Source organism: Sinohyriopsis cumingii, chromosome 6, assembly GCF_028554795.1.
Source record: "Sinohyriopsis cumingii isolate HCF-2022 chromosome 6, ASM2855479v2, whole genome shotgun sequence".
NCBI lineage: Eukaryota > Metazoa > Mollusca > Bivalvia > Unionida > Unionidae > Sinohyriopsis > Sinohyriopsis cumingii.
The window spans coordinates 67,789,477-67,814,977 of record NC_142966.1 but is presented as its reverse complement, the minus strand read 5'-3'; the positions used below and the strand labels follow the sequence as shown (position 1 = coordinate 67,814,977).

General features: G+C 36.2%; 1 protein-coding gene across 1 annotated transcript in view; it reads left to right on the top strand.

The window, feature by feature from the left end:
• LOC149797124 (vitelline membrane outer layer protein 1-like) overlaps positions 1-13,594 on the top strand; it is a 38,757-nt gene extending 25,163 nt beyond the window's left edge. Inside the window, exons 2-3 of the mRNA XM_089961797.1 lie at positions 1,933-2,142; positions 13,285-13,594. Coding sequence (XP_089817923.1) covers positions 1,933-2,142; positions 13,285-13,533 — 459 coding nt within the window. The 3' untranslated portion in view covers positions 13,534-13,594. The remainder of the gene's footprint in view (positions 1-1,932; positions 2,143-13,284) is intronic.
• Positions 13,595-25,501: the final 11,907 nt, after the last annotated feature.

Below are 25,501 nucleotides of genomic sequence, written 5' to 3'. Positions count from 1 at the left end.
ACTGCACACAAGCGCTAACGAATCTATATAGACCACGTGACGTCACAGACTGCTCTCTTCGGATTGGATGCGAGCTGACTGAATTTTGTAACGCGTGTTCGGATTGGTGAATGAATTCAATCCGTTTCAATCCTTCCTGTACCTATAAATAAGCGCAGTTCACTGCATTGATTCACCTATTCTCGTCGCTTCAAGATGTGGACCACAGTTGAGTCATCCACCCTTGTGTCTTCCATGATGTTTAGGACGGACATGCTCATGTATGTCAGGTCCAAGTGGACTGTTGTTGATAGGACAGATACTAGACAATGGATGAGGAGAGTTTACATAGAAAGACAAGGATGTCTCAAGAGGGTACTTGTGTATGGACCGGCAGTTAGAAGGAGTTTAAGAAGAAGAAGAAGAAGATGTGACAGATGCCATCTATGTTAATATTAATATTAACATAAACCCAAAGGCCCTTTTCAGGGCCAGACATATTTCTCGAAAAGAGATATCCTTTCCATTGCCTACCCCTTCTTTAAAATTTAAATTTAAATTTAAATTTGAAAAAAAAAATCCCATATTCAATTCCCCTTGTCCCTAGACAAACCCAAACTCTATTCCCATGTTAATTTCCCCTTGTCGCTAGACTGACCCACACTATAGTTCCATGTTAAATTCCCCTTGTCGCTAGAGTGACCCACGATTTATTCCCATGTTAATTTCCCTTGTCGCCAGATTGTCCCACGATTTTTCTCCTTGTTAATTTTCCCTTGTCGCCAGATTTTCCCAGGGGTGTTTGTAATGCTAATTCCCATTGTCGCTAGGGTATCCCCATTTACTACTTTCAACTGTAAGGGACCATTATGGACCCACAGATTGAGGCCAAACTATCAGGGTTCCTTGAACCCATAAAAGCCTGGTGGAGGTGGCTCCATTCCCTTCCCCAGGAACAACTAGCTGGCTGCGGTGCAGCCAGAAAAAAAGTGGCACATGCACAATTGTGCGCACGCCACTCTAATTAAACTCAACAACAACAACAATAAAGTAACGGCATAACGAACGACTTGTGGATTGAATTAAAAAGTGGCACTTCTTAATTCTAAATTGAATATTTGAGCGATATTTAAACCTAGCAGTTTTATTATTTTTATCTCACCACTAATGCCTTCGGAAAGCGTTTCTTTTCTTCCAAAGTTTAGTTAGATAGGAAGAGTCTAAATCTTTACGAAATATGAGGCTACTGGGGCTTAATGATAATTGCAATCATCACATACGTGTACCATCTGACAATTTCAGACAAATACACAAATTTTCCCCCAGTTTCGCTACGTAATTTATGCCAGTCATTATGTATTTATTAAAATCCTTTCTTCTTTGGAAGAGTAGTTTGCAAACTCTTTGTGCGGTTTTAACATTTTTTCAAAAGCTAATTCAGAATTTTGTGAAGCTTTTGACCTGACACATTTGACCCTTATGTCAATTGTTAGCCATCGAGCGAGGTATTATGTCATTGTGAAGTCCATTTAGTAACTAAGTTGTATTGCATTCATTTATTTTATACCTTTGGTTTAACTCTTTTTTATTCCATTTTATCCATACATTCTTATCCAATATATAATTTATGATTCACACACTCGTTATTATCTCAAGTTATAATTTGCTTTACCATTGTATTTCCTAACACCATAAGTCATTACAAATGTACGCGGCTCACAACTTGTCTTTTTTAAAATAAATGTTTTTGTTTTAACAAAGATGTTTAACTAGAAAAGAAACGAACCCATAAACAAATATAAATTGAATCTAAGATCAACCAAATTGTAATAGGATATTTGATAGAACGCAACAAAAACAAGAATGGAAAATATGGAATGAATTAAATAGATGAGAATAGGGTGGACTGGAATATCATTGCATATGACGTATTTCTCATATTTTTATTTTTAGATCGAGGATAATCAACACGGTCATGACGATACGTCTCTCAATGCCATTCTCTTGAGGTGTAGATTTCTTCACAAGGGTGGCAATGGAGGAGTAATAGAATCAGGGGAAGGTCCTTTCGGCACTTGGCTTCCATGGACTGAGTGTGACCATGGAATAAATCAGACCTTTTCTTTTTTGACTTCCTTCGATCTGCAGGTTGAACCAGGACAGGTGAGTATTTCAGTAGTTTCACGTTTGTTAAGTTTTCAACAGCTAAGGAACAGTTGGCCTAACAGAATGTGGATTACACACACACACACACACGCACACGCATATATATATATATATATATATATATATATATATATATATATATATATATATATATATATATATATATATATATATATATATATATATATATATATATGTATATGTATGCTCAGTAGCCAAGTAATATAAATATTAAGTGGAATTCACTTAAAGCAGACGTAAAAGGTGAGGGGAGATGACCTTTCCTCCAGCGTGAAAGTGGCTTTCTTGAAGAAATCTTTTTTCTTCTATTTAAACAACAACTCTTTACCTTGATCTAATTGGATGTTAGTTGCAAAGATATTCCCTTAGCTACTGATGTTAGGGAATGTCTGAAAACTTGCACATACCTACATTATAGTTCAACGTCAAGCGCGCATTTGCGGTTACCTGCCAATGTTTATTGAAAGTTCACTTTCTAGAACATAAGAATATGCCGACTTTATACAATTTAAACAATTAGTGTGACCTTTTCAAAGCGCGACGATGAATCCGTGGTGGTGATATCGCTGCATCTCTTGGTAAATTGCCAGGGATTCCATGAGCAAAATATCATGGTGAATACTATCTTCCAGGACAAAATTAATGGGGTCCAAGTGCATGTTTATATATCCGTCTTGATTCGCAAAACAGACCACATGCTAGTGAAATTACAGTTAATCAAACCGATCAAGCTTGCTATGTTCACGATGTCGCCTATAAAAATGCTGACCTACAACAACGTCACATAGCAAATGTAAAGATGATTCATGCGTTAAAGTCTATCAAAAGTGCAAGTTTAACAGAAAAGCTCGCACGGTGGTTGATACGTTATTATGGAATCAACATATTATCACCGATGTAGGTATCGGAAAGGTGCAACAGTGATTAACAAATTAGCAAACTAAGCATACATTTACAAGCGAGTTGCAAAGGAGTGATTGGCAATGAAGCAAATTTATATAACGGCTCCAAAAGGGTTCAGAAGATAGTTTGATGCTAAAACTACCAACGAAGTTCATCAGGCTGATATCCTGGTTTTGCCTCACGACACAATACGGGGACGGCAAGGCCTAAAACAAGAGGGACTTATACTGTACGCGTTAACCGTCGTTGATGTTGCAGGCAGATATAAAGATACAGCAAAAACATCAGCAAAAGTCGCAGATGCCTGATCATTTTAAACTTACCGTTATCACTTTTACACGCAAATTAGTAGATTTCCGTGTTGCTCGGTTAACTTGAGTCTTAGGGGGCAGGGTCCAGTTTTTATGTACAAATTTAATGCCGCAATCAGTGATCTAGTATAAAAAAATCATAAAAAATCAAATACACAAGTGAGGTCAAAAAGGTCCATATTTTTAGATACCTATATTAAAACAGAACATAAGAATAGTATTCACTTGACCAGAGAAGTCAATGGCAGTTCATAGCAGAAGAGGTTTATGCACCCCAACCCCTATTTTATACCTGCATTTTTCACATCCAAATGCCATTTTTGACAGCATGTAGTACTCACAGTGCAAACGCAAGCCCTTTCCCTGGATGAAACGTTTGAAAAACATTGTCTACTAAATAGTTTGATGCAATTCAGAATAGTTGTCATCCAAGCCGTTTTTGAGATACTCGGCTTGCCTTGAACCCACGTGTCTACTGCTATGGGAGGCTAGCTCTTCTTCCTAGCCAACTATTGGTATTTCACTATCAACATACTGCAGAGCAACTATGGAAGGTGTACATGACTGACATCAATTTCAAGAACAACACAAGCCCAAAACACCTAGTTCACAAATATATCCATATATATAAATAGTAAACAATAATAGCTGAAAACGTCACACCATAGCCTTAAGTTAAGAAATTTGCCAGGGGCCAAATTACGAAACTGGACCCTGCCACCTTAAGGATTTGGCTCAAAATGGTTTATGTCAAAAGTTGTGTACATATCACATATTTAGACATTATCTAGTACATTGGTATAAAGGAAAACTTTTTGTGCACAAAACTAAAAATGGTATTATGCTTTTTAAAAAGTTACCTCTTTGCGGCAAAAAGCACTGCATTATTTACATTGTGAATTATGACTGACTGCATTTCTTGAAAGATTTCAAACTGTTTGCAACCTACAATGCTCTTGGTCTTTATTTACCACCATAGCATCAGTACAAAATCAAAATTCCTTTACAATGTTTCATGAATGTCAAGAAGAGATCTGGAAGTTATATATTTTAGGAGGGAATAAGAGAAATGCTATGTTAGGTGTCAGTGACAGAAGTGAAAAGTTTCTCTACACTCTTCTAGCAAACTTAAAGAAATCACACATTTAAGTAAATCATGTGCTTTAGAAGTACTCTTAGACTGATATAAAAGAAGTGGTTCCTAACTTTTCATTATCATTCTGGAGATGCTAATAGCAACATCAGTGTTGTGTCAGTGTATATTGGGGGGGGGGGTAATCGCAACACAAGTCTAGCTAGTCTGGAAAATTCAAAGTTTAATCAATTAACATTAGACAATGCTGGAATATTGATATACTGATGTGTAGGACCCTAAAACTTACAAGGAGTGACATATCAAATAAATTCATTGATACATAGCCAATGAAATTGACCATACATATACAAATTACTCAATACAGTTTAACAGAGAAATTTCTTCTCAGACACCAATTTACTTACAACTGACTTTAATGTTTTCTGGAGTTTACAAAATCATAGTAAATAATAAGATAAGTTATAGAACAAATATTTATAGTGGAAAATCCAGTTCAAGGTAAAAAGCATATCACCGGCTTGGCTTTTGATAAGCACGTACCATAAAACAACTCCTGCAGAAGCTAAGTCTGTCCGTCAAAGTCACTCTCTTGTGCACTTAGATCAGAATGACTATCTGGATGAGATTGAAGCTATTGTTTCTTTCAGCATGACTAACCGATTAATCCTAATCTCTTACTATGCAAACTGACACCTGCAAAAAGAAAAGAAACAAGTGATACTGATGTACTTTTAACATTCAGTGAAAACATAAGACTTTCAGAGGAGAAACTGTATGTGCATTGTCAAATGCATGAAGCTGCCACTTAATTTTAAGCTTTTCCCCCTTTGTTAACTGAACCTAGAAATTTCAAGATATATACATAACACTGAAACATTTTCTACTATCACCCAAGTGTGAGATATGAATCTCTTATGTCAACTTCAGAGTGGGGTCATGAAGGTAGAAACTATGTCGGTGTGCTAAAACTTTCATTCTTCTCACCAAACTATACCAAGTAATATGCCATATGCATCATTATTTCTAAGACTGTTCCACTGGTGACATTCAATATTCACAACAGTGTGTTTATATATGATTCCTCTGAATTCTATCTGCTCCTGTGGAGTTAAATTACTTTAAAGAATACATGTTGACATGTTATGCAATTGTTTAGGTGTGTCTGTATTGAAATGTGAATAGTATTCATAAAAATAGAGGTACAAAAGCTTGACAGCTACAGAAAGTGCAAGACAATACATTATGGTTACCATTTTGTTCCCATATTTAGTAAGTTATATCCAAAATATGCTACTTTGTCATGATGTAAACAGTTCTCACATGGAGGTACAAAACACAGTTACCTCCCTCTCCAAAAAGCATCACATACAACACTATGTAATATATGGAAAAAGGAAGGAGATATAATAAAGCTAATGCATAAAAATTATTTAAATATGCACAAAGAAACAGAAAAGTGTAATAGATGTGGCTGACTGCACCATCAAAAAATGATCAATTTTCCTTAAGGGGGCAGGGTCCAGTTTTTATGTACAAATTTAATGCCGCAATCAGTGACCTAGTATAAAAAATCATAAAAAATCAAATACACAAGTGAGGTCAAAAAGGTCCATATTTTTAGATACCTATATTAAAACAGAACATAAGAATAGTATTCACTTGACCAGAGAAGTCAATGGCAGTTCATAGCAGAAGAGGTTTATGCACCCCAACCCCTATTTTATACCTGCATTTTTCACATCCAAATGCCATTTTTGACAGCATGTAGTACTCATAGTGCAAACGCAAGCCCTTTCCCTGGATGAAACTTTTGAAAAACATTGTCTACTAAATAGTTTGATGCAATTCAGAATAGTTGTCATCCAAGCCGTTTTTGAGATACTCGGCTTGCCTTGAACCCACGTGTCTACTGCTATGGGAGGCTAGCTCTTCTTCCTAGCCAACTATTGGTATTTCACTATCAACATACTGCAGAGCAACTATGGAAGGTGTACATGACTGACATCAATTTCAAGAACAACACAAGCCCAAAACACCTAGTTCACAAATATATCCATATCTATAAATAGTAAACAATAATAGCTGAAAAAGTCACACCATAGCCTTAAGTTAAGAAATTTGCCAGGGGCCAAATTACGAAACTGGATCCTGCCACCTTATTCGCGATATGATGGGGTCGTGACATAGGACATGCACCTCGGTATCATGGGGTTGTGACATGGTAGATTCACCGGCTGATAACAATACTGTACTTATGTGTCGACAGAACAGATGGAGTCACTGTTTTAAGTCCAAATGTCTTTAAGTGAATTAACAGTAAAATCCAAAATAATTCAAATTTTTTATGTTACTTCATTGTAAAATCCAGAAAGGTATTCTTCCTTGAATACGATGGTAATATTCAACTGTCCGTTCAATAATCCAGTTCAACTATTAATATCCTACTATGAATACATGTTTCCAACTGAATAATTCCAATTAATACATTTCTCAACACTCTCTCAAGACCGATATCAACTGTAAGAATTAGTGATTCCGCGTTATATTTCACTTATACAGAAATATGTATTAAGTTAACAACGCAATAGATTAATGCGCCATTTTGATTTTGATTCCAGGGTTTCGGTGAATCATTATTATTTCGAAACACTAACACGTAGTAAACAAAATCAGCTGTTCACATTTAACCAACCAGAAACTAGGACAGTCTGGTCTTTTTATCAGTGCAAATGTCCTCGTTGGATTACATGATGTTATTTTGACCGCCATTCTCGTCAAGCATTGCCTATTTGGACCATGTGATGTTATTTATTTAAGCTTAGTACATTGACTTTGGAAATTATGAATGAAACCAACGTGCGAATTATATATCACTAATTTTAAAAGTGTAAAACTTATTCGTATTATCTAAGAATTAAAATTGTCATTAACTAAATGATTCTTATAAACTATTATTATAAAGTAACATACATGACACCTTCCTCCATAAAATAGAAAGATTTATGTAATAAAACGTTATTCGGGAATTTTAGCCATATATACATGTAATTAATATTGCATATAATATGAATGATACAAAACGTAGAAATTATTGCAATATGGTACTCCTGTACACGTAAAAGTGTCGAGGCAATCAAATTTTACTTTCCTTTGATGTGCCTAACATCGATATTACACGACTATAACATCAGACTTCAAGTTATGAATCTTTGGCTCTTGCTTTTCATTTTATTAACGAAATAATGGGGGTTGTGATCGCCGAAGAGAACATCTAGAGAAGTACCTGCACTAACATACTCTTCAAAGCTGCAAGGCGAACATCAAACCCAAACATTCCTTTTCGATCGTCAGATAATTTCATTGGTACTTATTAAAATTCTTTACAAAATTAGCCAATTGGATGTCTTTCTGTATCAAAACTCCACTAATACCTACATCACTTACATCTACAGACATTTTACATGATTTTTCAAATCTGGACGGAATTAACTGATGCACTCTTGAGTATGTGCCTTTAATTTGTCGAAAGCCACAAGACATTTATCCGACCAACGAAACCTGTTCTTCTTACCGAAAAGACTGGTCAATAGTTCAGCTATTGTGGAAAGATTAGAGCGAAATTTCCGATAATATCAGGACATACCACAAAATCACGTCACTTGCTTCTTACTGATAGGAACGGGGGATTCAGAGATATCATTGACCTTAACTTCTATAGGTTTTATTTACCATGTCTCAAAATATGTTCTAAAAAAGTAACACAAGCACAGCAATAGTCACATTTATTTAAGTTGATTGTCAAATTCGCTTGTCGGAATGTTCAATAAAATTCCGGTTGGTTTCCAAGTGGTCTTTTCATTTGTTGTTGTAGATGATGATGTCGCCGATGTAAGCGTCACAACTCCCGATACCCAATTTTATCATAATCATCACACATTGGAAAGTACTGGGGGAACATTTCATCAACAGTGTCATGACTTAATACTGGTGAAGTCCATCGGAAGTCACCAATGCTGAAATTTCATTTCGTCTTTCCGTCATCGGAATTTGCCAGAATCCCGTTAAGAGGTCAAATTTGGTGATAACTTTATTGTTCTGTAATAAATACATACAAGGAAAGTTGTATCTTGTTTCGGCAGTAGAATACATGGTGAACTTCAGATACTTTTACATGGTTCGACGAAGTCGTACTCCAGAAACTACCGAACTTCTTTCTACAAATTGTCTTATTTTAGAGGCTTCATCCATTAGGGATGTTGTTTCACATGTGTCAAATCTACAGTTTCAACGCCGTTGCAGTTTTAATTTCTTCGTATAGGAATATTTTTAAACAAGTGCTTCTATTCTCCTAATAGCTGTTTTAATTCGTTCATCTTTTTATGTAGCATATGCAAACGTTTCTGTTCTAGAGTATCTAATATTTCTGAATTGCGAAGAGTGGTCATTAAAGTCTCTACAACTCAAGTTCAAATCTTCATATAAATCCTAAGCGTGTGGATCAGTTTCTACTAAATTAATTGAATAACACTGGACAACAAATTTTTACAAAAGTCATGTTACTGAAATAAAATTAGTCAATTCTTATCAATTTTTATGTGCTGAACACGAATATGACAGTCAAATTTCAAAATTGGCTCTAGTTTTTTTGTAATCTGCAAGAAATTAATGTTTACATAACGAAATGCATTCCAATAGTAAAAGGTCAACTGTAATAGCCTACCTATAAAAAATCAAGTCATTGACTACATCTTAGATTTCTTCGCCTGTCTCTTGTACAGCTGTTCGGGAGCATCTTTGAGGAGTGTCCAGCAGTAGTCAGCCAGCATTGTAGTGGACCATTTTCCCTGGTATCTTTGTTCCATTGTTGCGATATCTTGATGAAAACGTTCGCCGTGTTCATCACTAACAATACCACAGTTGCTAGGAAAGAAATCCAAATGGAAATGAAGGAAGTGAATCTTTAGAGACATATTGCAGCCAAGTTTCTTATACTTCATCAACATGTCTTCTACTAGTTCCTTATAGTTTTCTGCCCTAACATTTCCGAGGAAGTTTGTAGAAACTAGGCGAAAAGCATTCCATGCTTGTTTCGCGTCACCTTCCAGCAAGTTGTTGAACCGGTCATCTTTGAAAAGCTCTCGAATCTGAGGACCCACAAAAACTCCCTCTTTAATCTTTGCTTCGCTGAGTCGAGGGAATTTTTCATGCAGGTATCGGAATGCTGGCAAAGTCCGGTCAATGGCTTTCACGAAGTTCTTCATCAAACCTAGTTTCATGTGAAGGGGTGGTAGCAAGATTTTCTGAGCCTCAACCAGAGCTGGGTGTTGGATATTCTTCTCTCCAATGGCTACATTCTGCCTGTGAGTCCATTCCTTCCTCATGTAGTGCATTTCCCTTGCTCGGCTATCCCACTCGCATAAGAAACACATGTATTTTGTATATCCTTGCTGCAGTCCCATTAAAAGGGCAACTACCTTCAAATCACCACAGAGGTGCCAGCTGTACTTGTTATACTCAATGGAATTCAGTAGCTGCCTTAAGTTATCGTATGTCTCTTTCATGTGGACAGCATACGCTACTGGAATAGATGGAAGAATGTTTCCATTGTGCAAAAGCACAGCCTTGAGACTCAGTTTCGAAGAGTCCACAAATAGTCTCCATTCTTGTGGGTCATGAGTGATTTTTAAAGCATTCATGAGGCCCTCAATATCGGAACAGAATATCAGATTACTTTCCTTTCTGAAGAAAGGCTCCAATTGCTGGTGGCGCTTTCGATATGCAGTAATTGTGACATCTTCTTCTAGAAGATTCCATTGTTGGAGTCTTGATCCTAGCAATTCTGCCTTGTTCTTTGATAAGTCCAAATCACGAATCAGGTCATTTAGTTCTTCCTGTGTTATTCTGTGTGGGGTTGATGATGCACCACAGTGAAAATCTGGATCACTGCATGCTGATGGACCAGGAGAAGAACAGGTCGACTCACCTTTGTCTTCGTCAGATGAATCAAGAGAATATTCTGCTGGAGGTTCTGGAATAGGAAGTCCCTCACCATGTGGAACTGGTCTCAATGCAGACGGAATGTTTGGGTAGACTATTCTCGACTTCTTTCGCTTCGTTATTCCGCCGGAAAGAGGAGGAACCAAGCAGAAGTAACAGTCATTTAGGTGGTTGCTTGGCTCTCTCCACACCATTGGGACTGCAAACGGCATTGATGACCTTTTGCAATTCAACCACTGTGAAAGCTGTGTTGTACATGTAGCACAGCATATATGCGGAGCCCAAGGCTTGTCTTGGTCACCAACCTTGCATCCGAAGTAAAGATGATATGCCTTCTTCACTTGAGAATTGATACTTTTCTTCTGGTTGGCAAATGTCACTTCCCCACAAATATAGCAAAAATTGTCCGCGGTATTAACAGACTTTCGAGGCATTACTGTTCTTTATTGTACGTAAATGGATAAAATAATAAGTTTTATGTAACAGTAGCTTGAACTGTCTCGCACAACGTCTAAAATATTTTAAATGCTGAACCTATCTGATTGGGCTTTATATAGTACACTGCTTACGTCAGCTTCAGCAGCCGCCTGGCATTAGTATAATAGGCCTACACATGTATAGTACACTGCTGACGTCAACTTACTTCAGCAGCCGCATGGCATTAGTATTGCATTGCATCAGAAAATGATGCAATCAACTGTGGATGATGTGAGCATGATGGTATTATGCAATGTTACATCATTATTCCGGATGTTGCTGCAGTCCTACTGGAGAAATTTACACAGTGAAACATAGAAAATGAGGTATATGAATATCTTCAAAACGAGAGCCAATACAAATTTTTCACGGTTATATTCGTGTTCGGCACACCAAAATACTACAGATTAGGGCCTTTTCAAGTCAGTAATGATTTCACTGTTGACCAGTGTAATTTACATGGCTACCTACTCCTATCATATTAACTTATGAGCATTACAACATCATTCCTATTTCACCACGCATGAGTATTAATTTATTTTAAGTCACTTATTTTCTTCCTAACTTATTAGGACCAAAACAAAAGGATCTCGAACAGATTCTCTAACAGTATTCATCAACAAATGTTCACCTTTGTCCGAAACCTTTCATGTATTTCTCTGAAGGACAAAATGCGTAAAAAAAACTTTACCAAAGCTTCTACTAAAGTCGTAGGTTTTATATTAGTCAAAGGAATAGCTTCTGGATATCTTGTGGATGCGCTCATAATCGTCAACAAGTGTTAGTTGTCAAACATGATGTCAGGTAAGTGACCGACACAGTATATCATTTAACACTAAATAGTTCGTTAAATACATAAATGAGCCTTTGGTATCTTCTGATTCGGTTTTACTACCATTTGGCAAGCATGACAAGATCCACAATATATTGAAACATAACTTTTAATTCTCGGACAATTAAAACGATTTAAGGTCTTAAAATAAGTCTTTCTGACTCCAAAATAACCAAGCAAGTACATTTCATCGGATAGACTATGAATTTCCTGTCGAATCGAACAACAGTTTGATAGATTACTGACCACTCATCAGCAATGGGTACCTCAGATGGCATGCATTTCCTAGTAATGATCCCAGTTTTCAAAACATGCTTGCTAATAACACTCTGAAATAAACATAGATCACCGGACCTTACTCGTGTGAGATAACTAGTGATTTTCTTTTATCACCTTATTAGAATGAAGAAAATGTTTAGCCGAAAGAGCATAATATAATCTAAATTGCTTGAATGATCCAAACTAGGCGCAAATTTGACATCGTTCAAAGACAGAAGCTTAAAAAAGTCAGCTAAAGCAAAAACATCTTGATCAGCATCATTCTCAAAAGCACACGTTGCCCTTGCTCTGGTAACTGCATCAGGCTGTATATAATCCGGCGATTTCAACATCAGTAGGATCAACTCTTTGATCCAAAAATGGCTTGTTAGTCATATTTGATTAACCACTACCTTATCTCTAGCTAGGTCATTACCTAGAAAAAAATGAACTCAGTAAATAGGCAAAGAAGTCACTACTTCTATATTCACTGCTCCAGAAACTAAGTTTTATGACAAATCAGCATAACGGAGAGTAACATTAACTGAAGAGTTCTTAAATGCGTTATTACCACAACACATTTTCCATTAATCAATTAAGTCCTACATAGTAAAGAAACTGTAATTTTCTTGTTTCGCATTCGTATGACTAGTCCGTCACCTTTCTAAGCCGTATATCGGCATTTCATGCCACATAACAAAACATGACTCTAGAGCCCAGTAAACAGAATTACTCCTATATAGAATGACCAAGCAACTATACGCAAGAATATTCAAAGAATTCCTTTTGTTAAGGAGCTAGGTAGGTCTATATTACGACAGTAATCCATGCTACCATAATATTTCGTGAATTCCATACATTATAACGTAAGCTCCTAGCTATTGGCTAATATCTTGATTTGAAAACTCTATTCCCAACATCGACTGGAGATAATAAAAAGAATTATCGCTACAATCTAATAAAGCCATTAACGTAAATGCATATTGTAGTTGTTGTTTGTCGTCTTCTTCTTCTTCTTCTTCTTCTTATTATTATTATTATTATTATTATGACCAGTTCAGTGAACTAGTGGTTAGAGTGTCCGCCTTAGATGCGGGAGGTCGCGGGTTCGAAGCCCAGTCGAGTCATACCAAAGACATAAAAATCGTGCTAACAGCTGCCTCACTAGGCGCTCAGCACACACGCACACACATATATTATTATTATTATTATTATTATTATTATTATTATTATTGTTATTATAGGGAGGCGGTGATGACACAGCTGCTAATTATGTAAAGTTCAAGTGCAGAAACTTTACAGACGATACAGGTTCCACTGAGAGTGAACTGGCTTTGGGGAAAGGTGAAGGCATGTTCGGCTCCTACGGACAGTGGAGTCAAAGTTGTCCATCGAAAACCGCAATATGCGGAATAAAAGTGAGGATCGAAGGTGACCAACATGGCTCAGACGACACGGCACTCAATGATGTTAAGTTTTATTGTTGTGAATAACGACTTCAATTCATGAAATAAAATTGGAATACAAAGCCAATAAAACGCCAGAAAAGTAAAAGCATCATTTATGAAAATCCAAAATACGATAACAAAATACCCAAACTAAAAATATACCTGAAAAATATAAATCTGAAATTGCAAAGTAAGTCTAATCCCCGGAATAATTTAAAAATGTAAAATGAAATTATTTATTAAAACTCTCCAGTCTCATAAAAATAGCAATGTACTTAAAATAAACTGATTTGATGGGCACAGATACAAGGTAATAATAGACTATATGTTTAGGTTTGCACCGAAACAAGGAAATCCCAGTCAAGGGGTTACGTTATTTGTCTCCCATCGAGGCTTGCCGGGGAGGGGGGATATAATGTAACTCCGCGACTGGGGTTTTCTTGTCTTGGTGCACACCCCGACACCGATTCTTTTTCTCACCCAGTAATTTCCTTTAAAGTAAAAAAGAACTCGCTTGTGCAATATAGTTCACGTTAAACTCTAAATATTTTAATTTAAGTTGGCAATCTGGCTCTAATGATATGTCTCCCCACTTTATGTTTCTGTGTTCTTCTCCCCATCCACGTACCCCAAAGTGCAAATTATTATTAAACAATAAAGTGTTCAGTAAATCTGACTATGTGCTTGGGCCTAAAAGCGAGCATTCATAAAAAAAATTATGTCATCATCAGTTACTGCATCAACAGTTTTGGGTTTGTTTTCTTTTCCTTTCTCCTTCAGATCTTTCTGTTTACTTTTTAGGACCTCTCTGGCTTGATAAAATTCAGGGCCATAAACCAAGCTGCAACTGTATCTGTTTCGTCGCAGATATCGTTCAAAACTTCCCATCATACCTACAATAAATTATAAAAAGCCTTGTACCTAGGTTAACATCTCTCACTCTGTTTTTTTTATATAATTTGTCATCCATGTTGGGGAGGGCCTAAATTGTTTTATCAGTCAAGTTATTTAATTTATAAGGAAATTTACCTTTTAAAACTATAAATAAAATTGGTCTTCATTACATAATATTTTTGGGGAAATTAGCTATACATTCTTGCACTCATTCAAAAATTCATTTATTTTTAACAAATTGAAAGTATATCAATTGCGCTATGCATCATTTTATTTGCTCGTACATTATTCTTTAAATTCAATTGTGTGTTATCAGTCGATATGTAGGCCCTTTTTTACCTCTCAATGTTGTCGGCTCATATTCACTTCCATCATTCTGACGAACTGGAAGGGAAAATCTTGAGAGAATGCTGTTTAGGGCAGGCGCCGGCACTTCATGTATAGGGCGCGTCTCATTGTTTTTCTCAAGATATTCTTCTAGTAGTTTTATGTGTCAAAATGTCTTGCGTTTGGTATTCACATTTTCATGCTCTAAAAGAAATTTGTGACAAATTGATCCTCCACCTCTATAAATCTGCTCTCTTTGACTGTTTCAGTGTTTTTTATTTCCACTCCTGACTTTGTTATTTTCTCCGACGAAACTTGGTTCGGTTTCAGAGACACATTTATTTCATTTATTTCCCAGTCATCAAAAAGAACGGAAAGATACTCTGACTCATTCTATGGTGAATTTTCTGAAATAACTAGTTCATGTTTAGCATAATTTGTGTATCTTCCAACGTCCAAAAAGCGTACTGTATACATGGAATGGGTACCCAGTGGGTGGTAAATACTGACGATTTTTGCTCTCCTACCTTTAAGAGGTAAGATGTTTCCTAGCTTGTAGTCAATCTTCTTTTTGTCTTATCTTTATCGTTTTGTTTCTAAATCTCCTTTTGTAAGTTATTTTTTCTCTCCATCTAAAAATTATTATGTTAAATGTCCCAAATAGTTAGCGTTTGTTTGATCGGAAAATAACTCCATCAAGCCAGGCATAAGACAACAATTTTTGCGTCCCTCGATAAAGTAGTCCGTATCGCGTGGACACCTTGACTGAGACGAATGGTCCGAGATGAGATAAGAAAAATAAGGTTAGCAAAATAGCTAGATTTCGACGTCGCATGGGTGAGAATATTATAACTAGCTATTTGTTGTCTCTGTTCATTGTACAATTTGTTTTTGTTCTATTAAGTCGGAGGGAAAAATTGATCTCATTCAAAACGTCACAAGGCCTGTCAGTTCATATTTGCCGAGGAGCTGCTTGCCGATTTCAATCAGAGGCAGTTATTGTGAAACGTTAACCAATTAACCAATACCGGACCCTCCTTGCAGAAAGCTTTTTCGGATATATATATATATATATATATATATATATATATATATATATATATATATATATATATATATATATCGTAGTAAATGGATTGTCTGGTCGGTGTTATAGAACGTGAAAACGTATATATGTGCACATGTTCTATATGCAAAATTTAATTCTTTCATATTCCATCACAAAACATCAGAGAGAGAGAGAGAGAGAGAGAGAGAGAGAGTGATACGAATAACCGCGATCTCCTAAATGTTTGGAAATTATTTAAAACTCCGTGTTATCTTATGGCATTAACCCGTAAAAATTTACATTAACGTCCATATTATATATGTAACTATTTAATTCTTTATATTTTAAAAACAAATATAAAATAATATTTGAGCCATAAATCTATGTTATTAGGTCGTAGACATACAACTGTAACATACGATACATTATTTTGTGTTAGAGTCACTGATATTAGATAGCATAAGCCACAGGGTGCCAGGCTCACTAATATTATATACGATCTTTGGTGTTTGACTCAATCAATCTTTCATCTTTATTTCCTCCTTTTAGAAGATTATTAACAAAGAGAAGTGGTACAGACACGAGAATGGCAAGGACAAGATGTACAATTACATATATAAATCACAAACTCGTACATACAATCATAGAATTACACATAAATTACAAATGCGCACTTTTTATATAAATAGGAATGCATTCTGTACGTAAAATTTTGATAGCGTTTCCTTAGATAAATGGGTCATTCCTATATTCTCTAACTCAGAATAATATATGATGTACACAATAATCAAATTTGAGAATTAGGACAGATTTCACATCAAGTATATTAACAGTTATATAATCAAAGCTGTGCAGTCAAGCCATCTGTGAGATAACCCAGCGGTATATTTTTGAGATAGTCATTCATTTATCGTTTTTTCGTTAGTTATCTATAAAATGCGCATTAAAGCAAAGAAGCAAACAGACATTCCATTTAGTTGCAAAATTGATGTAAGCTAACGCCATAAAATGTGCGTAAATTTCGGGGTCATTCATTCCGCAGGTGTATGGGAATTCCCTCACTAGTAATTACTGAACAAATTCAGGTATATTATAAAAATATGCACGAAGTACAATATCAAATGTATTGATAATATGCGCCCAATATAGATCACGCATTACTTGTGCTTTTGAACACGAGATAAGTATATGAGCAATAAAATCATTTCATTTTATACTTATTTTTGTCTTCGTTAACTTTACATTGTCAGAATCGTGCAATATTTTACGATATTAAATACCATATTGCACGCACGTGCACGACACCTGTGCCTAAAATGAGAGGAACTACTTTCTATTGTAAACAAACAATGGACACGGACGTCAGCACTTACGATTTATTTTATTTGTCTGTGGATGAAGTAAACCAACTCTTTGAGCTATTTGAATGTAGATATGCTAAAGTTGACTGTGGATAAATTCATAATCACAAAAGAAACTATTAACGAAGCTGGCGATTCAACATGAGCTCAGAAATGTCAAGCGATGGCTGTATGCTAACAAACGTGAGACACGCTGCATTGAAAATATAATTCCGGACCATTTAAACACGTATTTAGCCGAGAAGTTTATAACGATTTTAAAGCGAATCGTTCTGGCTATGAGCCATGCTCTTTAGATTCTAAAAGCAACAGCATAGAAAGGCATCTTAAGACTAAGGGATATCACGTATCTCTTAGAGACAGCTCATTTCAGAAATCAATCGCAGCACTAAATTCTCAAAAAAAATGCAATTGATGAAGGCTGGTTTTGGACGAAAAGCAAGAGCATCAGAGCCGATAAGCCACGATGACGAAGAAGCATTTTATTTTTCAAGCAGGTGAAATGGGCTCTCACACGCACGCTGCTTTACAATTTTCCTTGTTCTACCTTTTTGATGAAAATGTTTGGATTTAGAGGCCGAGACGAGCAAAGAAATTTAAAGTTTGGAGATGTATCAGTTTTCAAAGATTCCGCCGGTACCCAATATCTTCAGTATGCTTAGAGGGATAACAAAACTTTTGACGGTACTGGGAGGGATGACTACAAATTCACAATACCTGGATTTTTTTTCCCACCGGAACAGCACTGGAGCGAGACCCTGTTCAGCTTTAAATGCAGTATTTGAAACGAAGGCCCTTGGAAATAATGGAGGACGACAGCCCCTTTTATTTGACTCCAGTTCCAATGCAGAAACTAACAGAAGCTTCCCAAATATGGTAATTACATTTCTAAAGATTCAATTAATGTCCTTATTTAAAATAATAATAGAAATAATGAAAAAATAGTCGTACAAATTGTTCAGATAATATAAAGAATGAATGACAATAAAATGATATCAAAGTAAACAAAATGTATTGGAAAAATCTGTAATAAAATGTGTACTCTGTACATACCAAACAATTTTCACAATAAAATGCATCAATCAACGTTGAGAAATATAAGAAAACAGATTTTTTTAAATCAAAGTGTGCATTGGAGAATTGTTTTAAATATAAATATATTTTATCGGACACAATATTAAAAATTGCAGGTATTATCCCAGACCAATGGGGGTTAATGAACTGGGAACTCTGATGAAAAGAGCCGCAGAAAGGTGAGAAATCCAGGTGAGAATTGCCAATCATTCAGTAAGGAAGACTACTGAGACAACCTGTCGAAAGCTGGGGTTCTTCCTAGAAAGATCATGCCAGTGACTGGGCATACAAACATGTTCTCTTTAACTGGTAATAAAAATGAGAATAATTCTACATGCCTATCTGCATCTTGAATCTCCTCAAAATGTACTTTGCAGGCTTTTTCTGCTAATAAGAATTACGTGGTTTCCAAATACTGATCCACATTGCGGTTTGATTTCTGTACGATGTAGGCCTATAATCCAGACTACATTTTTGAAACCGAAATCACATTCCAAAGGTGAATTTACTGCACTCCAAAACGAAAAACATTTGTTGTTCACAAAGAAACTCTGTTTAATCCAGCATCTTCTTGAGAATTTAAATTAAAAGACTTTTATATTTTTCCAGTTTACGATTCCAAACTATGAATGGCAGAACAGAAACAGTTATGCAGCTTGTTGCCAACGCCGGTTAAGCCACATGTACATCGTGCCGAAACCGCCCAGAAGGAGATACTCAGAATTTAGCATGATTGACAGAAAAACTAAGTTCCTCCATTCCTGCCCAGCTGAGAATTTTGTTCAATGGCGCAGTAATTTATAATATGACTTTAAATTTCAATATTAGATAGAGCAAAATGGGATTTCTGTTTTAAATGAGTGACTGAGCGCACATTACGCTATGATGGTTAAAGGTCGCTGGGCGGAGCTATGTGCGGGTGAATATTGTTATTGTGTATTGAAGAATCTACGGTTGTGAATTTATTTTGGAATAAAACATAAATTCAAATACAGTATTTCTTGTAATGTATTTTATTATTAAGCCTTAGGAATTTAAACAAAAATGAGAATATAATAAAAAGGATACTGCATTTGAATGGGAAAATATGAGCTCTTTTTTTTCTCTGAAAATACTGCAATCCAAAGGTAGTGCAGTATTTCATAAAAATACTTGTTCATATTTTCCCATACAAATACAGTAACCTATAAATATAAAATATTGCAATGTTGGCAATTATGAAGTATCATACTGTACGGAGTGACCAGACAGCAGGCTAAAATTTCGACTAGTTTAAGCTCTTTGTTTGACCTTGGTATTTGCCTCAAAATGGCGGCTTTAATACAGTGATGTATAGTTTTTAGTCCTTGAAAGGATAAATCGTTAAAGCATATATTCTAACGTATTGACTAGCATATGAATAAAGAGAATGAAGTTGCAGATTTCTTACGGTGTCTGTCGCGTTGATGTGAGCTGTTTATTTGCTACCAGTTATCGTGTATATTTGCGGTACATAATCAGTAGTAACATAATTATTTACCTAACTCAAGGTAACAACTTTTCCATTTAAATGCAGTAGTCTTATGTGGCACGTGAGCTCTCTTACCGCTAAACCAACCGATAAAACGGCGGACCAGATTTCCTGGACTGATTTCATGGACAGACTTAATGGACATATTTTATGGACAAAATTTCATATACAGATTTCACGGACATATTTCATGGACACATTTCATGGACATATTTGATGAACTGATGTCATGGACAAATTTCATGGATAGATTTCATGGATAGATTTCATATACAAATTTCATGGACAGATTTAATGGACAGATTGCATGGACATAATGTTTTAAATGTGTATGGAATGCAATGAAGAAGGTTTTTATCCGAATTCACTCCAGTGAATTATTAAAATTATTGCTCTTTTAACATCCACTATTGATAGCAAAGCAAAATAACGATAAGTGAAATAACGACATCCGTCAACCCATCTTCGGTACGGCATCATAAAAAGCATTTAGCTGGAATTACATTTATACGAATTTTATATTTTATCATAAAGTCGTATTTTGTTTTCATGTTGAAACGCAAATGGAACCGGACTTTATTCCAAACAACCGGTCAGTACATTTGGAACCACTCCAAACTCATGTATCCAATGAACACGGGTCCTCTTTACAAATTAAGATTATCGGTTAATCGAATGTAGGTGAGGATTTAAAAACTTGAAATGAAATTGTTGCAGATTTGGACAGTGAAGATCCTCATGAATGCCACGAAGGGCGAATCAATCAGATAAATGCCTCTGATATACAATATATGGAAACACAAATGACACATATACATGACAATGCATTCATTTGAAGTAACAAAGAATATGAGTAATTGATACGCAGCCGAATAAATGGAGAATTTCTGTGACAAGTGTTGCATGTTTAGTCTCGAATAAACAGTAACACAGAAAGCGTGAAAACAACAAGCTTTTAAAAATTCAACAAATAATTTATTTTGCTGGAAAAAATCTGTAAAAATAAAAAAAGGAGAAGAACTTACGGTTTCAAGAATCAAATTCAAAACTAATCTAAGAATTATGCACTAATTAAATTGACAAAGTCCTAGTGATAAATGTTCTAATAATTTCAAGTTAGAATCCTGATGGAAAATCCAAGATGGATGACGATGGCGTATGCTGTAATCAGTATTGTGTTTATCTACAGTTCCTTGTAGAAATACAAATAATGGCACTCCGGTGTTGGAAATCCAAATTAAATTCGTAATCAATGTCTTTCCAAAATTTCATTATGAGCACTCATCAAAATATTTCCAGAATAAAAAGAATTAATCCTTTTGAAGTCCAACTGATCGGAAGAAAATTATAACTTAAAATCTGGCTATAACAAAATAATTTGACATCAGTGTAAAACGCAAAAAACTGAGAAATCTCTCTCAAAGCACCTCTATTAAAACTAACAACTGCGCGTAATGGAAAAACCGGAATTGCGAAATCAAGGGGGGGGGGAGGAGGTCACGTGATCGTGTTTATTTCACGTACACCAAAAATAACCCTTACGACAACCAATCATTCTACTCCAAGAAAAAAAAATTCTTTACCATGTAGTCCCATCATGACCTTGGAAACAACCAATCATTTTAAAATAAAATAGAACTTGCTTACAATGGTAGCTACAAGTTCTGAAACAAGGTCAGGATTTAGATCAACACATAGTGTTTATAAACTAACAGTCAAGGTCAAACAAGTTTCTGAGAAAGTATCATCTCTAGTGAATACATTTACATTATAATAGCTTATAATATAATTAAAAATTTTAAAACTGACAAACAATTAAATTAAAATAAATATAAATTAAATCAGATATACGTAACACAAGATATTCGAGTGCAAAGACACATAAACTCTAGACTTAATAGACGGAATGGTAAATGTATCAAAGACAACAACTGGATCGAAGCAGTTGCTGCTTCCAATCCAGGGAATGTAAAACAGATACTACAAAATATTGTTGTCGAATAAACAAGGAGACGATATTAAATACTATAATGACATCCTATCGTGAATCAGCTTACACTTAAGGCGATTATATTATGGCTACCAAAAGGTATACAAAAGGCAGTCTTGCTTGCATTATTGGGACTTCTCCGGATGATATGGGGTTGACCATTAGCTAGCTTCTTGTAACGGCAGCCGAGGTGCATATCAAGATTCCTTCTCGGGTAACCAGGGTTGAAATCGCACGCTTGGTCGTTGATGAGGAAAACAACCGCAGAATCGTTCATGCTATTTCCGCTCATGTTGTTGAAAAAGAAAAAAAAAAAGGTCGTCTACGGATCTAAGACCCAGATTTCACGTTGCACAGGCGCTTTCATTATTTCCAAGATTGCAGATCAGTCATTCCAAACGCATACAAGTAAGGCTGTGGCGCTGTCAAGCTTCTTTCAAGTATGTTGTCGGAATCATAACTATTTGCATCACGCGGCCAAAATGCTATTCGCGTTATTCTCATTGCGGACTTTATCATACTGATATTCACCTTGGAGGGCGGCAAAGGATTTACAGTCTCACGCGGATACTTTACCAGCGGTGCCCTTGTAATCTTGAAAAAGGACACTAAAATTATCAAAGATGAAATCGACAAAAGTTGTGCTACCGTCCTTTTGAAAGTTTGATAACTACACCAGAGCATGTTCAGGGTGGACTGATTCCAGGTGGGCGAAAAACAGTTTTGATTTAGTCCCGTACATGCTTTTTGCCAAAGGTCAATTCAGGGACAGCCGATGTTTCAGATGGGCAATCTTATCCGCGCTGCATCCCACGCGCTACAATATAGACCAGGTCAGCCTCGAAACTACAAACATTTAACAGGTCAACTTGAGTTTGATTACATAGTGTTCCCCGTACAGGTTTCAAACATTGGTAAGTTTGCAAGACTCATTCCCGACATATCCGTTAATGTGTTCGCCTGGAACGTTAATTTGTTGTTGTTGAGTAATATGGATTGTCCAGATATCGTTCATATGTAAGCATAGTACGAGCATACAAGAAACAACCTATGTGCTCTAAACACGCTGTTATTCTTCATTATTAGGGTAAAGGCAAAAGTTTGAAAAATGCATTAGACAATCCGGATCCTGACTCGGCACTTAAGGTTCGTTATGATGCTGACTTTCTAATGCTGACAAATGGAATTGATCAAAAAATCAAGATAGCATTCATACGACGACAATAACATATTTATCACGTAGATTCTAACAGAAGAATGAAAGACTGTATTTAAAATAGTGAATACTCTTGACCAGTCAGATCACAGTTATTCAACGCTTGCAGTATTATATCTCCCAAATGCATTTGTTCTGGTATATTTGCTTTGACATCCATGAACAAATGTGTGATGGAATCTGTGTTCCTCTTTACGGGAAAGCGTGGTGTTCGAATTCAGTATCTATAATATGAAATATGTATGACAGAGCTACTTCAAGGCAAGAGCACACAGTTTACCACAATGAATGCAGTACCAAAGCATAGGATATATACACTAAAATGGGAATTTTCATTATTGTTATTCAATCAGCCATGGAAAAATCAGGAAAACTCTAAAAGTTCTAAAAATCCAGTTCCATCTATACCTTTTGAGAGAGAGAGAGAGAGAGAGAGAGAGAGAGAGAGAGTACTTAAATGGTGTTACGAGAAGATGAGTATATTGCAAACTTTTCGGATCTTAAATGCAGTCCCTTCGGGATGAGGGACTGTGAGCGAAAGGTCATTTTTGTATAGGTAGCATGGACCCTACCTTATTCCTTCAGTTTCATATACACTGACTGTGGGAGGGTTTAGCTACCTGGACAGGAGAAGCTAGGAATCAAAGGTAAAATTTTCATTGGTAATATGGACCAGGCCTTGGGAGGATGATCATCTTTTGTATGTTTTATGAGTATGTACGAATGACAATGAAAGATTAAACATCGACAGATAGACTAAAGAGAAGAGCAGGTATAACTAGTAGAGAACTGACCAGATTCAACATCCAGACAGTAACCCTAAGTGAACCTCGCCTAGTTGAGGAAGGATAACTCACCAAAGTTGGAGTGGATTGCACATTCTTCTGCAGTGACCGAAGTAAAGAAGAGCAAGCTGAAGGTGCTGTTAGGTTTGCCATCAAGTCACGGCTAACCAGCTAGCTTACAGATCTCACAAAGTGCGTGACTGACAGACTAATGCAAATGATTTCCTCTGTCTGGGAAAAGACAAGCAACTAACATTAACCCCTTTGCATTCACCATGACCATCCCAGATGAAATCAAGGACAAACTTTTATTTAGATCTAGATTATATTTCTCTGAGAAATCCAGTGACCTGCTGTCAAATGGCAAGTCACCTGTAGCAAACGCTATTCCAAGTGAAGCCAACAAAGCTGGATGCTAGCAGATGGCACAGAAACGTACTGAACTCTTCCAGTCAACGTGGATTCAAGGAACTAAATCACAGAGTACAAGAATGCATCCAGTGTCCATTTGTTCAAGAGGAAAGGCATAATACAAATCATGTGACAACTATCAGAGAATCTCCTTGCTGTCCATAGCCGGCAAAATATCCGCACGACTTACGCTGAATTGCCTTGCGCATCGAAGGGTTCCTCCTTGACAGTCAATGTGGTTTCAGGAAAGGACAAGTGGCCACTGACATTGCAGCTCATCAACTCCAGGAGAAATGCCGGGAATATAACTCCAACCTATAAATAATATCCATCGATCTGACAAAAATCCTTTCACATAATCAGCGGTGGGGCCATTGGAAGGTCATGCGAAAATTGTTTGCACAGAGAAATTCATCATGATCATTTGGCAATTCCATTATGACATGCTCGCTTGTGCCGTAGACTACGGCGAATCATAGGAACCATTCCCATATAACAGTGGAGTCAAACAAGACTGTGTATTTGGCCCTTACCATCTTCAATATAATATTTTCTATTATATTTAATGATGCCTTCCGTGAGTATGACACTGTGATCTACACAAAATACCAGACGGACGGCAAGATCTTAATTTTGAGCAACTTACAGGCAAAGACGAATTTACAGAAAGTGACTGTTCCCGATCTCCTTTTTGCTGACGACTGCTCCTTGAATGCCAGATCTGATTAAGACATGTACCAGGGTATGGACTTTAAACACTTTCTGTCTCACAATCAATAGATAGAAGACAAAAGTGATGCACGAACCTGCACCAGAAAAGTCTTACCTAGAGCCTACAATCACAGTGAATGGCCAAATTCTCCTGGCAGTGGACAAGTTCACTTATTTTGACAGCACACCGCCACGTGTCATTCAGATCGATAATGAAGTCAACACCTAAATTGCTAAGGTTCCGTTTTACAGATTCGCACATTGCATAGGGTTTGTTTTTAAAGACAAATAATTTTCCAGATTTTCCTCAAAGGTTGTCCTGGCTATTTAAAACAAATCTTGTATATCTTCGACAACGTTTAAATCCCTATAGTATGGTGTATGCTTTACGGGGTTAATTTGGGTTAGAGTATTCATTGGGCCTTACTTCAAATGTGCACCTCTCAAAAGACTGCTAGTTCCGCATGGTCATTTTTACTTCTTGGATTTAAAATACAAATTTTGAAATGAGAGGATAACTTTTCTACTTTTTATATATTTTATAATTCATTAATTGCACATTCAGAAACTTGTATTTAATCTGGAAAAAAATTATTTTCGTATGTTAATAACGGCTAAGTTACTTTGGATTAGTTCAAGCCCATCTTTCATAGGATCAGCCATTTTATCAGCTATATGCTTTATAT